Source organism: Tamandua tetradactyla, chromosome 11 (assembly GCF_023851605.1).
Source record: "Tamandua tetradactyla isolate mTamTet1 chromosome 11, mTamTet1.pri, whole genome shotgun sequence".
NCBI classification, from domain to species: domain Eukaryota; kingdom Metazoa; phylum Chordata; class Mammalia; order Pilosa; family Myrmecophagidae; genus Tamandua; species Tamandua tetradactyla.
In genome coordinates this window covers 30,680,479-30,701,249 of record NC_135337.1, presented here as the reverse complement: position 1 = coordinate 30,701,249, position 20,771 = coordinate 30,680,479, and the positions used below count along the sequence as shown (strand labels likewise).

Sequence of the window (20,771 nt, the reverse complement as noted above, 5' to 3'; positions counted from 1 at the left end):
ATCCTGCTGTTGTGGTGCGCGGTGTTCTTTAAGTGTCTGTTAAGTCTAGTTTACTGTGTTATTCAGATTCTCTGTTTCTTTATTGATCCTGTGTCTAGATGTTCTATACATTGATGACAGTGGCGAGTTGAAGTCTTCAACTATTATGGTAAAGGTGTCTGTTTCTCCCTTCAATGTTGTCAGCGTTTGCCTCATGTACTTTGGAGCACTCTGGCTTGGAGCATAAATATTTATGATTGTTAGGTCTTCCTGTTGAATTGTTCCTTTTATTAACACATAGTGTCCTTCTTTGTCTCTTTCACTTTACATTTGAAGCGTAATATGTTGGATATTAGTGTAGCTATTCCTACTGTGTTCTGATTGTTTTTTGCATGAAATACCTTTTCCCAGTCTTTCACTTTCAACTTTTTTTGTCCTTGGGTCTAAAATGAGTCTCCTGTAGACAGCATATAGATGGGTCCTGTTCTTAAATCCATTCTGCCAGTCTGTGTCTTTTGATTGGAGAGTTTAATCCATTAACATTTAATGTTATTACTGTAAAAACAGTACTTTCATTTACCATTTTGTCTTTGGGATTTTGTATGTCATATCTAATTTCTTTTTCTCTTTTTACCTTTACTGATAGTCTGCATTTCTACACTCTTCTCCAGACTACTCTCTCTCCCGCTTTTTCTGTCTGCCTGAGGTGCTCTCTACAGTATTTCTTGCAGAGCCAGTCTCTCTTGGTCACAAATTCTCTCACTGATTGTATGTCTGAAAATATTTTTATCTCCCCTCATTTTTGAAGGACAGTTTTGCTGGGTATAGAACTTTTGGTTTGCAGTTTTTCTCCTTTAGAATCTTAAATATATCATACCACTGCCTTCATGGTTTCTGCTGAGAAATCCAAACATAGTCTTATTGGGCTTCCTTTGTATGTGATGGATTGCTTTTCTCTTGCTGCTTTCAAAATTCTCTCTTTATCTTCTACTTTGACAATCTGATTAGTAAGTGTCTTGGAGTATGTCTGTTTGGATCTGTTCTGATTGGGATATGCTGCAGTTCTTACATCTATAATTTTATGTCTTTCATAAGAGATAGGAATTTTCAATGGTAATTTCCTTCATTAGTTTTTCTCCTCCTTTTCCCTTCCCTCCACCTTCTTGGACACCAACAACACATATATTCATACACTACATGTTGTCATTAATTCCCTGAGACCTGGCTGATATTTTTCCATTCTTTCCCCTGTATTATCCCTATATTTTCTTTTGTGTGTAAGATTTCAGATGTCCAGTACTCTAATTCACTGATACATTCTTCTGCCTCTTCAAATATATTGTTGTAAGTTTCCATTGTGTTTTTTTTTCATCTCTTCTATTGTGTCTTTCATTCCCATAAGTTCTGTGATTTGTTTTTTCGAACTTTTGAGTTCTTCTTTTGCTTCGTCCAGTGGTTTCTTTATATCCTCCCTCAATGCATTGATTTGATTTTTGATGAGATTTTTTCATGTCAGTTTGAACATCCTGAATTAGTTGTTTGAACTCCTGTATCTCATTTGAAGTGTTGGTTTGTTCCTTTGACTGGGCCATATCTTCGATTTTCTTAGTATGACTTATTTTTCACTTGCATCTAGGCACAAAAGGCTTATTTCTTGAGTTTGTTCTGCCTGGAACACCTTTCCCTCCTCTATTCCCTTGACTAACTCTGATGCATCCTCCAGGTCCCAGCTCAGTTGGCATTTGCACAGGTGTGTTGGGCCAACTCCACACATCCAAAGGTCTGTGGTTGGGGTGATTTGTGTATTACAATCGGGTGGCCTTGGAAGAAGCCCAAGTCACACTGTGTGCCTTCTTGATAAGATAACAGGTTGGAGATCCTGGCTGACTCCTTTATCACTACGTGAGGATCTCGGTCCTGCAGATGCAGCCTCTGCCCAACCAGAGCACGCTCTTACCTTCCACCATTCTTGAATAGGGATTGAAAGAAATGGTTGCTCCCACAAGATTGGATCAGAGTTAAAACATGGCATTCCCAGCATACGTAATCCTTTCAAACCAGTACAATCAGGATGTGAAATGTGGAGTAAAGAAACAGGATAGCAACAGCAAGTTGACTTAAATGTTATATCCCATATCACCAGTATTGACCTCTTTCCCAAATACTGTACTCAGCTATGCATTACCTACTTGTTGTTTTCTCTTGGATGTTTTTTGTTTTGTTTTGTTTTTGTTTGTTTTTTTTTTCTGCTCGATAAAGCTACTGGTTTATTTGGTTTTTTTTTAAACTTTTTTTATTAATAAAAAAATTAAGAAACAAAACATTAAGATATCATTCCATTCTACATATACAATCAGTATTTCTTAATATCATCACATAGTTGCATATTCATCATTTTTTAGTACATTTGCATCAATTTAGAAAAAGAAATAAAAAGACAACAGAAAAAAAGTAAAATGATAATAGAGAAAAAAAAGATTATACATACCATACTCCTTACCCCTCGCTTTCATTTACCACTAGCATTTCAAACTGAATTTATTTTAGCATTTGTTCCCCCTATTATTTATTTTTATTCCATATGTTCTACTCTTCTATATAGTATATATATAGTAGCTAAAAGGAGCATCAGACATAAGGTTTTCACATTCACAGAGTCTCATTGTGAAAGCTATATCATTGTTCAATCATCATCAAGAAACATGGCTACTGGAACACAGCTCTACATTTTCAGGCAGTTCCCTCCAGTCTCTCCCCTACATCTTGAACAACATCTCTTGGATGTTTTTAAGAAACATCACAAAGTTGGCCATAACAAAATTAATTTTTTTTTCCTCACAACTTTGGCCTTCTTCCATCTCAGTATCCTGCAGTTGCTTAAACCCCAAATTATGAAGTTATTCTTGCTGTCTCTCTCCCTCTGTTCTTTCTAGTCTGTTAGCAAGTCATGTCAAGTTTATTTCCAAAACATAATCTGAAAACTATTGGTTTCTTGGCTTCTTTTTACTATTTTAGTGAAGGTCATTAACTCACATCTGTCTATTGTTGTAGCTTCCTGAATAGTTTTCCTGCTTAAATTCTTACCACCCTACTGTCTGTTCTCCACAGAAATCAGAGATAAAACATCAATCAGATCACATCACTTCCCTACTTAAACCTTCTAATGGCATCCTAGAACATTCAGAATAAAATCCAAGCTTCTTGGGAAATGCAAATCAAAACCACAATGAGATACCACTTCACACCCACTAAGATGGTTGTAATAATAATAATTTAGAAAACAGAAAATAAGTGTTGGAAAGGATATGGAGAAAATGGAACCCTCATACACTGCTGGTGGGGATGTATAATGGTTCACCCATTGTGGAAAACAGTTAGCAGTTCCTCAATACGTTAAACGTACGATTACCATATGACCCAACAATTCCACTCCTACAAAAATTTGTGTATGAATGTTCATAGCAGCTTTACTCACTAAAGCCACAAGATGGCTGCTACCCAAATGTCCATCCACAGCTGAATGAATAAACAAAATGTGATTATTTCCATACATAGAATATTACTTTGCTGTAAAAAGAATGAAGTACTGATAAATTCCAGAACATGAATGAACCTTGAAAATATTATGCTAAGTGATATAAGCTAGACACAAAGGCTGCATATTGCATCATCCATTTACATGAAATATCCACAGTAGGCATAACCAATAGAGACAAGTTTCCAGGTGTTGGGGGAAGGAGGAATAGAGTGTGACTACTTAGTGGGTATGAGGTTTCTGTTTGAGATAAAGAAAAGTTCCTGTAACTACAAATGGTGAAGATTGCACAACATTGTGAATATACTTAATGCCACTGAATCTTACACTTAATAATGATTAAAATGATAAATGTTGTGTTATTTGTATCTTACTGCAATTTTTTTTTAATGCCAAGCTTATCTTTGCCCTTTGCATTTCTTTAGAGGGAACTTCTCTGACCACCCACTCAAAAGTAGCCATCCACTAACACCCTTTTTAATTCTCTCATGTAGCACTTGATATTATGATAATTTTCTTATGTAGCTGTTTATTGTTTATAGTCTTCTCTCTCATACCTATTAAAATATAACCTCCATGTGATCAGAAGCTTCTATCTGGTTGATAATAAATTACCAGCACTTAGAATTTTGGCATATGGGAAGCGTCTAATAAATATTTGCTGTATGAGTGTTAATTGAATGAATTCATGAAAGAAGTAAAGAGTAAATCTTAAATTCTAGCTGGTAGCTGAATTTTGAAGTTTAGGTACTCTCATAGGCAAATTTAGAACTTCTCTTTACAATTTATTACATATTTGAAGAATATATAGCCTTATATTGTAACTTTGAGGCTTTTAAAGTAGTAAACAACTCATTAAAGAAGTTTAGAATTTTCTTTTAAAAACTCCTTTATTGAGAGTGAGGCCAAGATGGCGGCTTAGCAATGTGCGCATTTTAGTTCGTCCTCCAGAACAACTACTAAATAACCAGAAACAGTACAGAACAGTTCCTGGGGCCACGTCAGTGACCGGACTCACAGCGTACGCCAGTCTGGACCAGCTGGACCAGCTGTGAGCATCCCCAGAACCGTGAGTTCCCCAAGCCGCAGTGGCCGGCACCCCTGCCCCACAGGTCACTTCCCAGAGGGGAAAGGAAAGAGACTTCAATAGCAGCAGAGGCTGACCCCAACCAAACACCAATTGTGGCATTAATTTACAAATTCTGACTACTGAAAATAGGCCCCCAGCTCAGGTGAACCTGGTCAAAACTGAGGTCACTCATCTTTACCCCGGCACCAGGGGGGCAGGCTGACGGAAAAAAGAAATGGAGGTTTTTGTGGCTGTGTTTCTACAAAGGCTTGGTTACCTTTGGATTCAGTGGCAGGACTTCTCAGGCTGCAACTGCCCCAGGCATAGGCAGAAGCAAGCTCATTTGAGGGATTGCCTAGAGCCTGTGCCTTCCCCAGGGGAGAGGTGAAGCCCAACTCAGGTGGAGTCCCTCCCTCAAGGAATTCAGACACCAGGGCTTGGTAATTTGAAGCCATTAAAACCAGCCTACACCCTCTCCTCTGTCTCCACCATGCCCCCAGCAGGGGGAGTCTGCCAAAGTTAAAGGTACCACATCATGTTATGCTGGTTGGACCTGCAGGCAGACAAGCGCCACATACTGGGCAGGATAAGAAAAACAGAGTCCAGAGACTTCACAGAAAAGTCTTTCAACCTGATGGGTCTCACCCTCAGGGAAAACTGACACAGGTGACTCTTTCCTCCTGATAGGAGGCCAGTTTGGCCTGGGAAAATCCAGCTGGGGTCTATAATACCTATGTAGACCCTCCTAAATGTGGGGGGGGAAAGGCACCATACAAGCAAGGCAAGAAACAAGAAAACAAGAACTGAAAAATTCTCCTCTGTTAAACAAAACCTAAGCTAGAGGTCCAGAAAAAGCTGAACTGAATGTCAAAGAACAGATAAACAAATTCATCCAACAAGAAAACCCTAGGTAAAGGAAATGAACGCAATCTCCAGAGTAAACTAATTAAGGTAATTAAATGTCTAGATGCCAGCAAAAAATAACAAACCACACTAGGAAAATTGAAGATATGGCCCAGTCAAAGGAGCAAACCAACAATTCAGATGAGATACAGGAGCTGAAACAATTAATTCAGAATATACGAACAGACATGGAAAACCTCATCAAAAACGAAATCAATGAATTCAGGAAGGATAAAAAGAAGGCAATGAATGAACAAAAACAAGAAATGGAAAGTCTGAAAAAACAAATCACAGAACTTATGGGAATGAAAGGCACAGTAGAAGAGATGAAAGAAGCCTACGAACATAGGATTAGTGAACTGGAGGACGAAACATCTGAAATCCGACGAGAAACAGAACTATAGGGAAAAAAATGGAAAAGTATGACCAGGTTCTCAGGGAATTGAATGACAATATTAAGCGCACAAATATACGTGTTGTGGGTGTCCCAGAAGGAGAAGAGGAGGGAAAAGGAGGACAAAAACTAATGGAGGAAATTATCACTGAAAATTTCCCAATCTTATGAATGACTTAAAATTACAGATCCAAGAAGAGCAGCATACCCCAACGAGAATAGATCCAAATAGACATACTCCAAGACACTTACTCATCAGAATGTCAGAGGTCAAAGAGAAAGAGAGAATCTTGAAATCAGCAAGAGAAAAGCAATCCATCACATACAAGAGAAACCCAATTAGACTATGCATAGATTTCTCAGCAGAAACCATGGAGGCGAGAAGACAGTGGGATGATATATTTAAATTAGTAAAAGAGAAAAACTGCCAACCAAGAATTCTAAATCCGGCAAAATTGTCCTTCAAAAATGAAGGAGAAATTAAAACATTTTCAGAAAAAAATTCTGAGAGAATTTGTGACCAAGAGACCAGCTCTGCAAGAAATACTAAAGGGAGCACTAGAGACAGATACGAAAAGACAGAAGAGAGAGGTGTGGAGAAGAGTGTAGAAAGGAAGACTATGAGTAAAGGTAAAAAGAAGGAAAATTAGATATGACATATAAAATCCAAAAGGCAAAATGGTAGGAAAAAGTACTACCCATACAGTAATAACACTAAATGTTAATAGATTAAACTCCCCAATCAAAAGACATAGACTGGCAGAATGGATTAAAAAACAGGACCCATCTATATGCTGTCTGCAGGAAACACATCTTCAACCCAAACATAAACATTGGTTGAAAGTGAATGGTTGGGAAAAGATATTTCATGCAAATAACAATCAGAAAAGAGCATAAGTAGCTATACTAATATCGAACAAATTAGACTTCAAATGTAAAACATTTAAAAGAGACAAAGAAGGATACTATGTGCTAATAAAAACAATTCAGAACGAAGAAATAACAATCATAAATATTTATGCATCAAACCAGAATGCTCCAAAATACATGTGGTAAACAGTCAAAAGAGAAATAGACACATCTACCATAATAGTAGGAGACTTCAATTCCCCACTCTCATCAATGGACAGAACATCTAGACAGAGGATCAATAAAGAAACAGAGAATTTGAATAACACAATAAATGAGCTAGACTTAACAGACGTTTATAGAACATTATACCCCACAACAGCAGGATACACCTTTTTCTCAAGTGCTCATTGATCATTTTTAAGGATAGACCATATGCTGGGTCACAAAGCAATCTCAATAAATTTTAAAGGATTGAAATCATGCAGAACACTTTCTCAGACCATAAAGGAATGAAGTTGGAAATCAGTAATAGGCAGAGTGCAAGAAAATTCACAAATATGTGGAGGTTCAACGACACACTCTTAAACAACCAGTGGATCAAGGAAGAAATTACAAAAGAAATCAGTAAATATCTCGAGGCAAATGAAAATGAAAACACAACATATCAAAACTGTGGGACGTAGCAAAGCCAGTGGGAAATTTATTGCCCTAAATGTCTATATCAAAAAAGAAGAAAGGGCAAAAATCGAGGAATTAACTGTCCAATGGAAGAACTAGAGAAAGAACAGCAAACTAACCCCAAAGCAAGCAAAAGGAAAGAAATAATGAAGATTAGAGCAGAAATAAATGAAATTGAGAACATGAAAACAATTGAGAAAATCAACAAAACCAGAAGCTGGTTCTATGAGAAAATCAATTAAGATTGATGGACCATTAGCAAGATTGACAAAAAGAAGAGAGAGGATGCAAATAAATAAGATCAGAAATGGAAGAGGAGACATAACCACTGACCCCACAGAAATAAAGGAAGTAATGACAGGATACTATGAACAACTTTATGCTAATAAATACAATAATGTAGATGAAATGGACAACTTCCTAGAAAGGCATGAACAACCAACTTTGACTCGAGAAAAAATAGATGACCTCAACAAACCTCTCGCTGTAAAGAAATTGAATCAGTCATTAAGAAGCTCCCCAGAAAAAAAAGTCCAGGACCAGATGGCTTCACATGTGAATTCTACCAAACATTCCAGAAAGAATTTGCACCAATCCTGCTCAAACTCTTCCAAAAAATCGAAGAGGAGGGAAAGCTACCTAATTCATTCTACAAAGCCAACATCACCCTCATACCAAAGCCAGACAAAGATATTACAAAAAAAGAAAACTACAGACCAATCTCTCTAATGAATATAGATGCAAAAATCCTCAACAAAATTCTAACAAGTCAAATCCAGCAACACATTAAAAGAATTATACATCATGACAAAGTAGGATTCATCCCAGGTATACAAGGATGGTTCAACATAAGAAAATCAATTAATGTAATATACCATATCAACAAATCAAAGCAGAAAAACCACATGATCATCTTGATTGATGCAGAGAAGGCATTTGACAAAATTCAACATCATTTCCTGTTGAAAACACTTCAAAGGATAGGAATAGAAGGGAACATCCTTAAAATGATAAGGGGAATATATGAAAAACCCACAGCTAATATCATCCTCAGTGGGAATAACTGAAAACTTTCCCCCTAAGATCAGGAACAAGACAAGGATGTCCACTATTACCACTGTCATTCAACGTTGTGTTGGAAGTTCTAGCCAGAGCAATTAGACAAGAAAAAGAAATACAAGGCATCAAAATTGGAAAGGAAGAAGTAAAACTCTCACTGTTTCTGGGTGATATGATACTATATGTCGAAAATCCCAAAAAATCGACAGCAAAACTACTAGAGCTAATAAATGAGTACAGCAAAGTGGCAGGTTACAAGATCAACACTCAAAAATCTGTAGTGTTTCTATACACTAGTAATGAACAATGAGGGAGAAATCAAGAAACGAATTCCATTTACAATTGCAGCCAAAAGAATTAAATATTTAGGAATAAATTTAACTAAAGAGACAAAAGACCTATACAAGGAAGACTACAAGAAATTGTTAAAAGAAATCACAGAAGACCTAAATAGATGGAAGGGCATATCGTGTTCATGGATTGGAAGACTAAATATAGTTAAAATGTCAGTTCTACCTAAATTGATTTATAGATTCAATGCAATACCAATCAAAATCCCAACAACTTACTTTTCAGAAACAGAAAAAGCAATAAGCAAATTTATCTGGAACAGCAGGGTGCCCCAATTGCTAAAAGTATCCTGAGGAAAAAAAATGAAACCGGAAGTATCACACTGCCTGACTTTAAGCCATATTATGAAGCTACAGTGGTCAAAACAGCTAGGTACTAGCATCAAGATAGATATATTGACCAATGGAATCAAATAGAGTGTTCAAATATAGACCCTCTCATCTATGGACAGTTGATCTTTGATAAGGCTAGTCAAGCCAACTCACCTGGGACAGAACAGTCTCTTCAATAAATGGTGCCTTGAGAACTGGATATCCATGTGCAAAAGAATGAAAGAAGACCTGTATCGCACACCCTATACAAAAGTTAACTCAAAATGGATCGAAGACCTAAACATTAGGTGTAAGACCATAAAACAGTTAGAGGAAAATGTAGGGAAATATCTTATAAATCTTATACTTGGAGGCGGTTTTATAGACCTTACACCCAAAGCAAGAGTACGGAAGAAAGAAAGAAAGAAATGGGAACTCCTCAAAATTAAACACTTTTGCACATCAAAGAACTTCATCAAGAAAGTAAAAAGACAGCCTACACTAAACGATCGGAGACAATATTTGGAAACAACATATCAGATAAAGGTCTGGTATGCAGAATTTATAAAGAGATTGTTCAACTCAACAACAAAAAGCCAATCCAATTACAAAATGGGAAAAAGACTTGAACAGACACTTCTCAGAAGAGGAGATACAAATGGAAAAAGGCACATGAAGAGATGCTCAACATCCCTGCCCATTAGAGAAATGCAAATCAAAACCACAATGAGAGCGAGGGGTAAGGGATATGGTATGTATAATCGTTTTTTTCTCTATTATCGTTTTATTTCTTTTTCTGTTGTCTTTTTATTTTTCTAAATCGATGCAAATGTTCTAAGAAATGATGAATATGCAACTATGTGATGATATTAAGAATTACTGATTGTATATGTAGAATGGAATGATATCTTAATGTTTTGTTTATTTTTTTAATTAATAAAAAAAGTTAAAAAAAAAACCACAATGAGATATCATCTCACACCCACCAGAATGGCCATTATCAACAAAACAGAAAATGACAATTGCTGGAGAGGATGTGAAAGAGGCACACTTATTCACTGTTGGAGGGAATGTCAAATGGTGCAACTGCTGTGGAAGGCAGTTTGGTGGTTCCTCAAAAAGATGAATATAGAATTGCCATATGACCCGGCAATACCATTGCTAGGTATCTACTCAAAGGACCTAAGGGCAATGTTGTGTCTTTACGCAAATGGACATTTGCACACTAATGTTTATACCAGCATTATTTATTTGCAAAGAGATGGAAACAGCCAAAATGTCCATCAACAGAAGAGTGGCTAAACAAATTGTGATATATACATATGATGGAATATTGTGCAGCTTTAAGACAGACTAAAGTTATGAGGTATGTAACAACATGGATAGACCTTGAGGACATTATGCTGAGTGAGATTAGCCAGAAACAAAAGGACAAATACTGTATGGTCTCACTGACATGAACTGACATTAGTGAATAAACTTGGAATATTTTATTGGTAACAGAGACCATCAAGAGATAGAAATAAGGTAAGATATTGGGTAATTGGAGCTGAAGGGATACAGATTGTGCAACAGGACTGAATATAAAAACTCAGAAATGGACAGCACAATACTACCTAACTGTAATACAATTATGTTAAAACATTGAATGAAGCTGCATGTGAGAATGATAGAGGGAGGAGGGCTGGGGGCATAAATGAAATCAGAAAGAAAGACAGGCGATAAAGGTTGTGATGGTGTAATCTAGGAATGCCTAGAGTGTAAATAGTAGTGACTAAATGTACAAATTAAAAAATGTTTGTGCATGAGCAAGAACAAAGGAATGTCATTACTGCAGGGTGCTGAAAATTGATGGTAATTAATATTTTAAAATTTCACCTTATGTATGAGACTAAAGCAAAAAATGTTTATTTGGTACAAAATTTATATTTTGACTAGTGCATTTCCTAATATAACTTATGTAGATAGCTTGATTGAATGTCATAAGTACTTGGAATCTCAGGTAGGGCATGAGATTTTTTTTTTTTTTTTTTAATTTTTTTTTTTATTAATTAAAAAAAGAATTAACAAAACAATTAGAAATCATTCCAATCTACATGTACAATCAGTAATTCTTAATAACATCACATAGTTGCATATTCATCATTTCTTAGTACATTTGCATCAATTTAGAAAAAGAAATAAAAAGACAACAGAATAAGAATTAAAACAATAATAGAAAGAAAAAAAAACAAAAAAAACAAAAACAAAAAACCTATACCTCACATGCAGCTTCATTCAGTGTTTTAATATAATTGCATTACAATTGGGTAGTATTGTGCTGTCCATTTCTGAGTTTTTATATCCAGTCCCGTTGTACAGTCTGTATCCCTTCATCTCCAATTATCCCTTCTCTTTTTTTTTTTTTTTTTAATTAACGGAAAAAAAGAAATTAACCCAACATTTAGAGATCATACCATTCTACACATGCAATCATTAATTCTTAACATCATCACATAGATGCATGATCATCATTTCTTAGTACATTTGCACTGGTTTAGAAGAACTAGCAACATAACCGAAAAAGATATAGAATGTTAATATAGAGAAAAAAATAAAAGTAATAATAGTAAAATCAAAACAAAACAAAACAAAACAAAACAAAAACCTATAGCTCAGATGCAGCTTCATTCAGTGTTTTAACATGATTACTTTACAATTAGGTATTATTGTGCTGTCCATTTTTGAGTTTTTGTATCTAGTCCTGTTGCACAGTCTGTATCCCTTCAGCTTCAATTACCCATTGTCTTACCCTGTTTCTAACTCCTGCTGAACTCTGTTACCAATGACATATTTCAAGTTTATTCTCGAATGTCCGTTCACATCAGTGGGACCATACAGTATTTGTCCTTTAGTTTTTGGCTGGATTCACTCAGCATAATATTCTCTAGGTCCATCCATGTTATTACATGGTTCATAAGTTTATCTTGTCTTAAAGCTGAATCCATTCTGCCATTCTATGTCTTTTGATTGGGAAATTCAGTCCATTAACTTTTAGTGTTATTACTGTTTGGATAATATTTTCCTCTACCATTTTGGCTTTTGTATTATATATATCATATCTGATTTTCCTTCTTTCTACACTTTACTCCATACCTCTCTCTTCTGTCTTTTCGTATCTGACTCTAGTGCTCCCTTTAGTATTTCTTGCAGAGCTGGTCTCTTGGTCACAAATTCTCTCAGTGACTTTTTGTCTATAAATGTTTTAATTTCTCCTTCATTTTTGAAGGACAATTTTGCTGGATATAGGAGTCTTGGTTGGCAGTTTTTCTCTTTTAGTGATTTAAATATATCATCCCACTGTCTTCTAGCTTCCATGGTTTCTGCTGAGAAATCTACACATAGTCTTATTGGGTTTCCCTTGTATGTGACAGATTGTTTTTCTCTTGCTGCTTTCAAGATCCTCTCTTTCTCTTTGACCTCTGACATTCTAACTAGTAAATGTCTTGGAGAACGCCTATTTGGGTCTATTCTCTTTGGGGTGCGCTGCACTTCTTGGATCTGTATATTTAGGTCTTTCATAAGAGTTGGGAAATTTTCAGTGATAATTTCTTCCATTAGTTTTTCTCCTCCTTTTCCCTTCTCTTCTCCTTCTGGGACACCCACAACACGTATATTTGTGCGCTTCATATTGTCATTCAGTTCCCTGATTCCCTGCTCAAGTTTTTCCATTCTTTTCCCTATAGTTTCTGTTTCTTTTTGGAATTCAGTTGTTCCATCCTCCAGTTCACTAATTGTAGCTTCTGTCTCTTTAGATCTACCATTGTAGGTATCCACTGTTTTTTCCATTTTTTCTTCTTTGTCCTTCACTCCCACAAGTTCTGTGATTTGTTTTTTCAGATTTTCTATTTCTTCTTTTTGTTCAGCCCATATCTTCTTCATGTCCTCCCTCAATTTATTGATTTGGTTTTTGAAGAGTTTTTCCATTTCTGTTCGTATATTCAGCATTAGTTGTCTCAGCTCCTGTATCTCATTTGAACTATTGGTTTGTTCCTTTGATTGGGCCATATCTTCAATTTTCCGAGCGTCATCCATTATTTTCTGCTGGTGTCTGGGCATTTGATCAGATCTCCCTGGGTGTGGGACCCAGCTGGTTGAAAGGTTTTTCTGTGGAATCTCTGGGCTCTGTTTTTCTTTTCCTGCCCAGTAGGTGGCGCTCGTGGCGGTCGTTTGTCTGCGGGGCAGTCGGCCCGGGAAACCGCGCGTGGAGGCGGGGGTCGCTGGCCGCGGCTTGGGGGAGTGCCGGTCCAAATTGCCCAGCTGGCCCGAGATGCCAAGCGTGACGGGAGGGCCCCGCTATCCAATGTTCCCAGTCAGACCGGGGAGCCACGTGCGTGGAGGGGACCCCAGACGCCAGCCACCCCAGCCGGGAAAACGTGCACCCCTCGGGTATCTCACAGCAGTGGATTCTCCCTACCCGTTCAGCCGTTCCAGAATGGGGTACACTGTCTTTTTTGGTCTCTGTCGTGACTCCGGGAGCTGTTTTGTATTGTTTCTGTTTCTTTAGTTGCTTTTCTGGAGGAGGAACTAAGACCCGCGCGTCTTACTAAGCCGCCATCTTCCAGGGCATGAGATTTTGTTGGTTTGTCCAGAGTGATGCCCCAATGAATCCCAGAGTGATTCAGTCAGTGAGTGGAAAAGTATTTGCAAAGTTGCCTTCAGGGAATGGTGAGAATGGGGAGAAATTCAACTTCCCCAAGTTGAATTCTTGATATTTGCACAAGCAGTGTGGACAACCAAAGCTATAGGTTGAGCCCCCAGTCTTGGGGTTTGTTCATAAGAAACTTAACCCCACAAAGGATAGGTCAAATCTACTTAAAATTTAGGCCTAAGAGTCACCCTCAAGAGAGCCTCTTTTGTTGCTGAGATGTGGCCTCTCTCTCCAGCCAACACAACAAGCAAACTTACCACCCTCGCGCCGTCTATGTGGGACATGACTTCCAGGGGTGTGGACCTTCCTGGCAACATGGAGCAGAAATCCTGGAATGAGCTGAGACTCAGCATCAAGGGATTGAGCAGACCTTCTCGACCAAAAGGGAGAAGAGTGAAATGAGACAAAATGTCAATGGCTGAGAGATTCCAAAGAGTCAAGAGGTTATCCTGGAGGTTATTCTTACGCGTTAAGTAGATATCACCTTGTTATTCAAAATGTAGTGAAGTGGCTACAGGGAACTGACTGAAAATGTAGAGCTGTGTTCCAGTAGCCATGTTTCTTGATGATGATTGAATAATGGTATAGCTTTCACAATGTGAATGTGTGATTGTGAAAACCTTGTGTCTGATGCTCCTTTTATCTACCTTGTCAACAAATAAGTAGGACATATGGAATAAAAATAAATACTAGGGGGAACAAATGTTAAAATAAATTTAGTTTGATATGCTAATGATCAATGAAAGCAAGGGATAAGGGATATGGTATGTATAATCTTTTTTTTCTGTTATCGTTTTATTTCTTCTTCTGTTGTATTTTTATTTTTTTCTGAATTGATGCAAATGTTCTAAGAAATGATGAATATGCAACTATGTGATAATATTGAGAATTACTGATTATATATGTAGAACGGAATGATATGTTAATGTTTTTGTTTGTTAATTTTTTTAATTAATAAATAAATAAACAAAAACTCCTTTATTCAATATTGTTTCATATTTCAAACTGGAAAATCATATAAAGATTTTCAAGATCAACATTTTTAGCTTTTGTCATATTGTAGTTTGGAGTTCCAATTTAAAATTCTCTGTTCATAGGCTCAAGAATGGCATGTCTTAAAATTATATCAATATTAGGCATTTTTATAAGATAGAGTTACATATAAAGTAGGGTTTTAGGAGAACTACAGCTTATTAAAAATATATTAAAATATTTTTATATTAGATTTCAAGTACTTTTCCATACATAAGGCATCGTTTCAAGTAAAATCCCCATGAGAATTACATTGGACATTTTACTGAGCTATGTATATCAGGGATCCCTCTCATGAGATGAATGCCTCATTCAGTGGTAATAAAGTCACAACTGTATCTAGAAAAGACTTGTAAATACTCCCTTGATTTATAAATGAAAGGAAATATGGACATTTTAAAAAAATGTCTTAAACTGATTCATTCTAATAGCCCTAGGAGCACTTTAACATTTGGCTTAAATTGTTCTGCAGTAGTACAGTTCAAGTGGACATATTGACTTTTGCTTTTTTAGAACACTACTAAAGTAATTGTATTGCTACCAGTCATTTACTTTATATATTATTTATTTTAATCAGAGGTAATTGCACATATGTTGTCACTTTCATTTTATACAAATTTTATCCAGTTGACTATTTTTTTTTAATTGTAAGAATCTCACTGTTTTCTTTTATCTTTGTCTTTTGATAAATTGCAGAGAATGCAAGATGGACATTGAAGACAAAAAGCAAGAACTCCTTGAAATGGATCAGGCACTTAAGGAGAGAAATTGGGAGCTAAAGCAAAGAGCAGCTCAAGTTTGTTTTCTTAATTATATCTTAATAACATTCTCTGTTATGACATATTCACGCAGGTCATCAATTTTTGATAAAATGGGCATTTTTATAGCACATTTATTTTCTATGGAAATATATCTCTTTGTATCATGCTGTAATTTTTGATAATGGGGATTATTAGCATCTGAGCCTTTTCTATCTTTCTTTTCACTCTCAATCAGGAGAACATGAAATTAGAGGACTTACTTGCTCAGCTAAGTGTTAGAGGAACAAAAATATTCAGAGATATTATTTAGCTATTTTTATCCAGTATAAAATGGTATCTGAGTCATTTTATTTGTCATTTATGAACATAATCTTATCTTTAGTATAAAATATATGGAACTCGTGATCCATTACTAGTATGCAATGATTAGATTCCCCATTATTATTATTATTATTTTCTTTCTTTTGTTTTTACATGGGCCGGCACCAGAATTTCGTGTTTCTGACATGGCAGACGAAAACTGCCTGCTGAACCACTGTGGCCTGCCCAGATTCCCCACTATTTTTAATAATTTATTTGAGATGAATTTCTGTTTCAGTCATGCCCACTATAAAATATTCTAAAGCACTTTCAGAAATTGCATTCCAAACATGCAAGTTTTCAAATTAGAATAGTATTAAATAGCAGTTTAATGTTACTTTTGCACTTAGGTTACACATTTGGATATGACTATTCGTGAGCATAGAGGAGAAATGGAACAAAAAATAATTAAATTAGAAGGTACTCTGGAGAAATCAGAATTAGAACTTAAAGAATGCAACAAACAGGTAAGTTTTTTAAAAATTGCACTTTTTAAATTGTCTGAAAATTACTCCAATTGTATGCATCCATTAGTCATATAAATATGATTTTTGTAGAATATGTATTATAAAAACACATAGTTTAAATTATCTTGTAAATGCTACTTTATATTCATTTTTCTGCTCAATGTTATTTATTTGTATACTGTATGGTGGGGGTCACATTTCATTCTTTTTCCATGTGACTATACTATTATTGCAGCACCATTTGTTGATTTTTGTGTGTGTGTGCAGGCTGGGGAGTGCATGGGCTGTAAATCGAATCTGGTTCTCCTGCATGGCAGGCAAGAATTCTACCACTGAACTACCCTTGTAGCCCCTCCTCAGTGTTATTTTGAATGTAGTTTTTCTTATATCAATTTGTTCACATACTCGTCATAATCTGAATTATTACCTAAATACATAGAGAAAACTTTGGGAGGATTTGTAATTAATTCTGGTAAAGGTGGTTGTTTTCTGGGGCTGGCTGCCAGTGATCCTGGTTCCTCTATCACATAGCTGGGACATGATGGTGTTTCCTGGTCTTGCATGTCTCTTCTTGGTTCCATCAGTGTCTAGCTTCTTGCTTCCTTTGGCTTTCATGATCTGAATTTCAGTCTCTTATATAGAACTCCAGTAATAGGATTAAGACCCATCTTTTTTGAGGTGGGATACACATTAATTAAAGTAACCTCATCTAAAAATTGTACTTACAATGTGTTCATACCCACAGGGATGGATTTAATTTAAGAACATGTTTTTCTGGAGTACATACAGCTTCAACCACCACAGTCATGTAACAATTGTTTTAATATACAAATGTGATTGAGACTTTCATCCTTTTTAATATATTTTAGGTGTACATTTAAGCATCTCATTAGGCGCAGAATCCTTATGCTTGTATTTATAAGTTATGGGATGTTTAAGAAAAACACAATTTTATATTTTGCTTATTTTAGATGTGTGTTTAAAACTTGACTTGCTTGGAACACAGCTGTGATTAATGAAGTATCTTTCCTGAGATACTTTAATCTTACTCATTCCTTTAATATTCAGATAGAGAGTTTGAATGAAAAATTACAAAATGCCAAAGAACAGCTTCGAGAAAAAGAGTTTATAATGCTACAGAATGAACAAGAGATAAGTCAACTGACAAAAGAAACAGAAAGAACACAGCAAAGGATGAAAGAAATGGAAACTGTAAGCAAATTACTTTTCACCTTTCCCCCTAAGAAACAAGTAGAATTCTCTTAAAAGTGTAATGAACCTTTATGTTTTAAACTGGTTAGTTTTAGTAAGCAGACACTGTATCGTAAATACTTTTCGGCTTATTATTTGTGCCCAAAACAAATAATAAGCCGTCTTTGACCTTTCTAAAATTTTTTTGATGGTCTAAATATGGACAAGGGCAATGTCTTATTAATATTTGTATTCTCTATAGGCCTTGGCAGGGTATCTGTCATTTAGTAAATTCACAATATATGTTCATTTAATCAACAAATATTATTTGAGAACCTATAATGTAGTAGTTCTGAAGATATATATATATATATATTAATAAAATGCTGTCCTTTGTCCTTGAGGGACTCCATTTATAGAACAAATGAACTGATAATAATTATACTTTGTTGAGGCCAAATGCTTTGAATTGCCAGATAAAGTTTGATGACTTAATATTATCAGTTGGCTTGTGTGTTGACTGGTGAACACATTCCACTCAATTGGCCTATTTAGAAAGTAAATTTGCTTCCAAGAGCTTTTCAAATAAATATCTTTTTCTTGTTTTTAAATGCCATACTTAACAGTAAAATTTCAGATATAGCATTTTATTGTGTTAGACTAATTAACTGATTATCCATCTCCTCCACTAAAACATAGACTTCTAAGAAGGCAGCCACTTTGTCTCCTTTGGTCACTGCTATATCCTTAGCACCTAGAACTGTACATATCACCTAATAAGCATCAATAAATATTTGTTGAATTACATATGTAAATCAAGCAGAGTCTCTGATAACACATTGAGCATAAGTGACAGAAATGATTACTGGCCCAATGATTTCAGGTTCCCTAGCAAAACCTGGCTAAAAAATATTTACATGGAATTTATACTGACATACAACATAACTAGACCCTGAGCCCCCATTTCAGACATCAGGTTTGGTAATTTTAAGGTTTCTTTCCCTATTGTCAGCCCTGAAGTCAAGTGTCATTACCTACCACCTAATCTACCTCACTCAGCTAATTTACAACTATGTCTCTTCACTGATTTTTTTTCTCTCTAAGAAGTAATATTTACTAAGGATTTAACCAAATGATATAAAAAGTTTCAGAGGGGTAGCATTCCCTGTGACAAATTTTACTTTAACAGAGAATAAAGTCATGGCCTTACTTTAGCCAGCTGTATGGATTATTGATAGGTTTTTGTAATCCATGCCACACACTATATTTCCGTCTTTGGCATGGATAATCATGTTAACATCTTTTTTTCACTATACATTACCATGTATTCTATCATAAAAGTTATATTCATAATAATAAAGTAGTATGAGCAAGTAACTTACAAGAGTCCTAGATTGACACAGTGCTTTCAGCCTTTTCTTGCATTTAAAAAGGAAAAAACATTTTCTGAATATCAGTTTCACAATAGGCAATACTCCATTGTATGCTAAATTTTCTAGCGGTTTCGTTGAGAAAGGGAAATTCACTTAAGTGAGAATAAGAAATAGGCATTCTGTATCATTTAATTTCATCCTACAAATATCTTGTGCTTTTCAGGTTATGAAAGAGCAGGAACAGTACATTGCAACTCAATACAAGGAGACTGTAAATTTGGAGCAAGAGTTGAGGCTAAACAGGGAGCAGATGCAGACTTCTCATACAGAATTAGTGGAGGCTCATCGTCAACAAGTCCAAGCACAAAGAGAAATAGAAAGGCTCTCGAGTGAACTGGAAGAAATAAAACAACTTTCTAAAGAGAAAGTAATTTCTATTCTAAATAATTTTACCTTATTAAAAATCTTTAAAATGTTAACATTTACTTTATTGAAATGTAGAATATAATTCTTGCGTAAGATAATCATATAATTTTTAGCATAATTTTTTCTTGATTTAAGAAGTTGTGAGTTTCAGACACTGGGAGCCCAGAATAAGAATGAGGGCCTTTAATCCTGTATAGCTTACTGTAATGCCTGGATGCATCCCAGAGTATATTAAGCAGATAATCAAAAAATATTGGCCAAGTTCCTTGAGGGATGGAAGAGAAAATATGGAACTATTTAGCTTTACCACAGGGGAAACCCCTGATACTGTCAAACATTAGGGACACCCAAGTCTTTAGGCCAAGCCCTGGATCTTGAGGCTTGCTCTTGTGATACTTGTGTATGTACCCAGGAAGCTTAGCCTACCTGTAGGTATGCCTAAGAGTTACTTCCAGGGGATCTCTTTTGTTGCTCAGATGTGGGTTTTGTCTCTCTAAGCCCAACTCTGCAAGTGAAATCCTTGCCCTCCCACTATGTGGGACATGAAATCCAGGGGTGAATGTCTCCCTGGCGGCATGGGAGGGATGACTCAGGCCCTGGTATAATGAGATCAACAAAGCCATCCTGACCAAAAGGGGGAAAAGAATTGTAACAAATGAGATATCCATAGTTGAGAGAGTTCAAATAGAGTTAAGAGACTACTTTGGAGGTCACTCTTATGCAGACTTCAGTTAAACATTGCTACCTGTCATGGCTACTGGAACATAGCTCTGCATTTTCAGGCAGTTCCCTCCAGCCTCTCCATTATACCTTAACTAAAAAGGTGGTATTTGTTATTATTTTTATTTTGTTTTTTTGCAGTACTATTTTTTTAATTTTATTTATTAAACATAACATAAACACATCCTTACTATATGATCATTCCATTCTTGATATATAATCAATAACAAGTATCATCACATATTGTATATTCATGATCATGATCATTTCTTAGAACATTTGCATGAATTTAGAAAAAGAAATAAAAAGAAAACAGAAAAAAATTCATACATACCATACCCCTTACCCCTCCCTTTCATTGAACACTACCATTTCAATCTACTAAATTTATTTTAACATTTGTTCCCCCTACTATTTATTTATTTTTTGATCCATATATTTTACTCGTCTGTCGATAAGTTAGATATCTATATTATGTGTAAGAATAACCTCCAGGACAACTTCTCAACTCTGTTTGGAATCTCTCAGCCGTTGACACTTTGCTTATTTCTCTCTTCCCCCTTTTGGTTGAGAAGGTTTTCTCAGTTCCTTCGTGCTGAGTCCCAGCTCATTCTAGGATT

The 20,771-nt window shown here is 35.8% G+C and overlaps 1 protein-coding gene across 10 annotated transcripts in view; it reads left to right on the top strand.

The window, feature by feature from the left end:
• Positions 1-20,771, top strand: part of CCDC18 (coiled-coil domain containing 18) — a 193,855-nt gene that overhangs the window by 149,841 nt on the left and 23,243 nt on the right. For all 10 annotated transcript variants that reach the window (XM_077120251.1, XM_077120245.1, XM_077120247.1 and 7 more), the window contains 4 exons: positions 15,550-15,649; positions 16,325-16,441; positions 17,510-17,653; positions 19,229-19,432. In XM_077120251.1, coding sequence (XP_076976366.1) covers positions 15,550-15,649; positions 16,325-16,441; positions 17,510-17,653; positions 19,229-19,432 — 565 coding nt within the window. The remainder of the gene's footprint in view (positions 1-15,549; positions 15,650-16,324; positions 16,442-17,509; positions 17,654-19,228; positions 19,433-20,771) is intronic.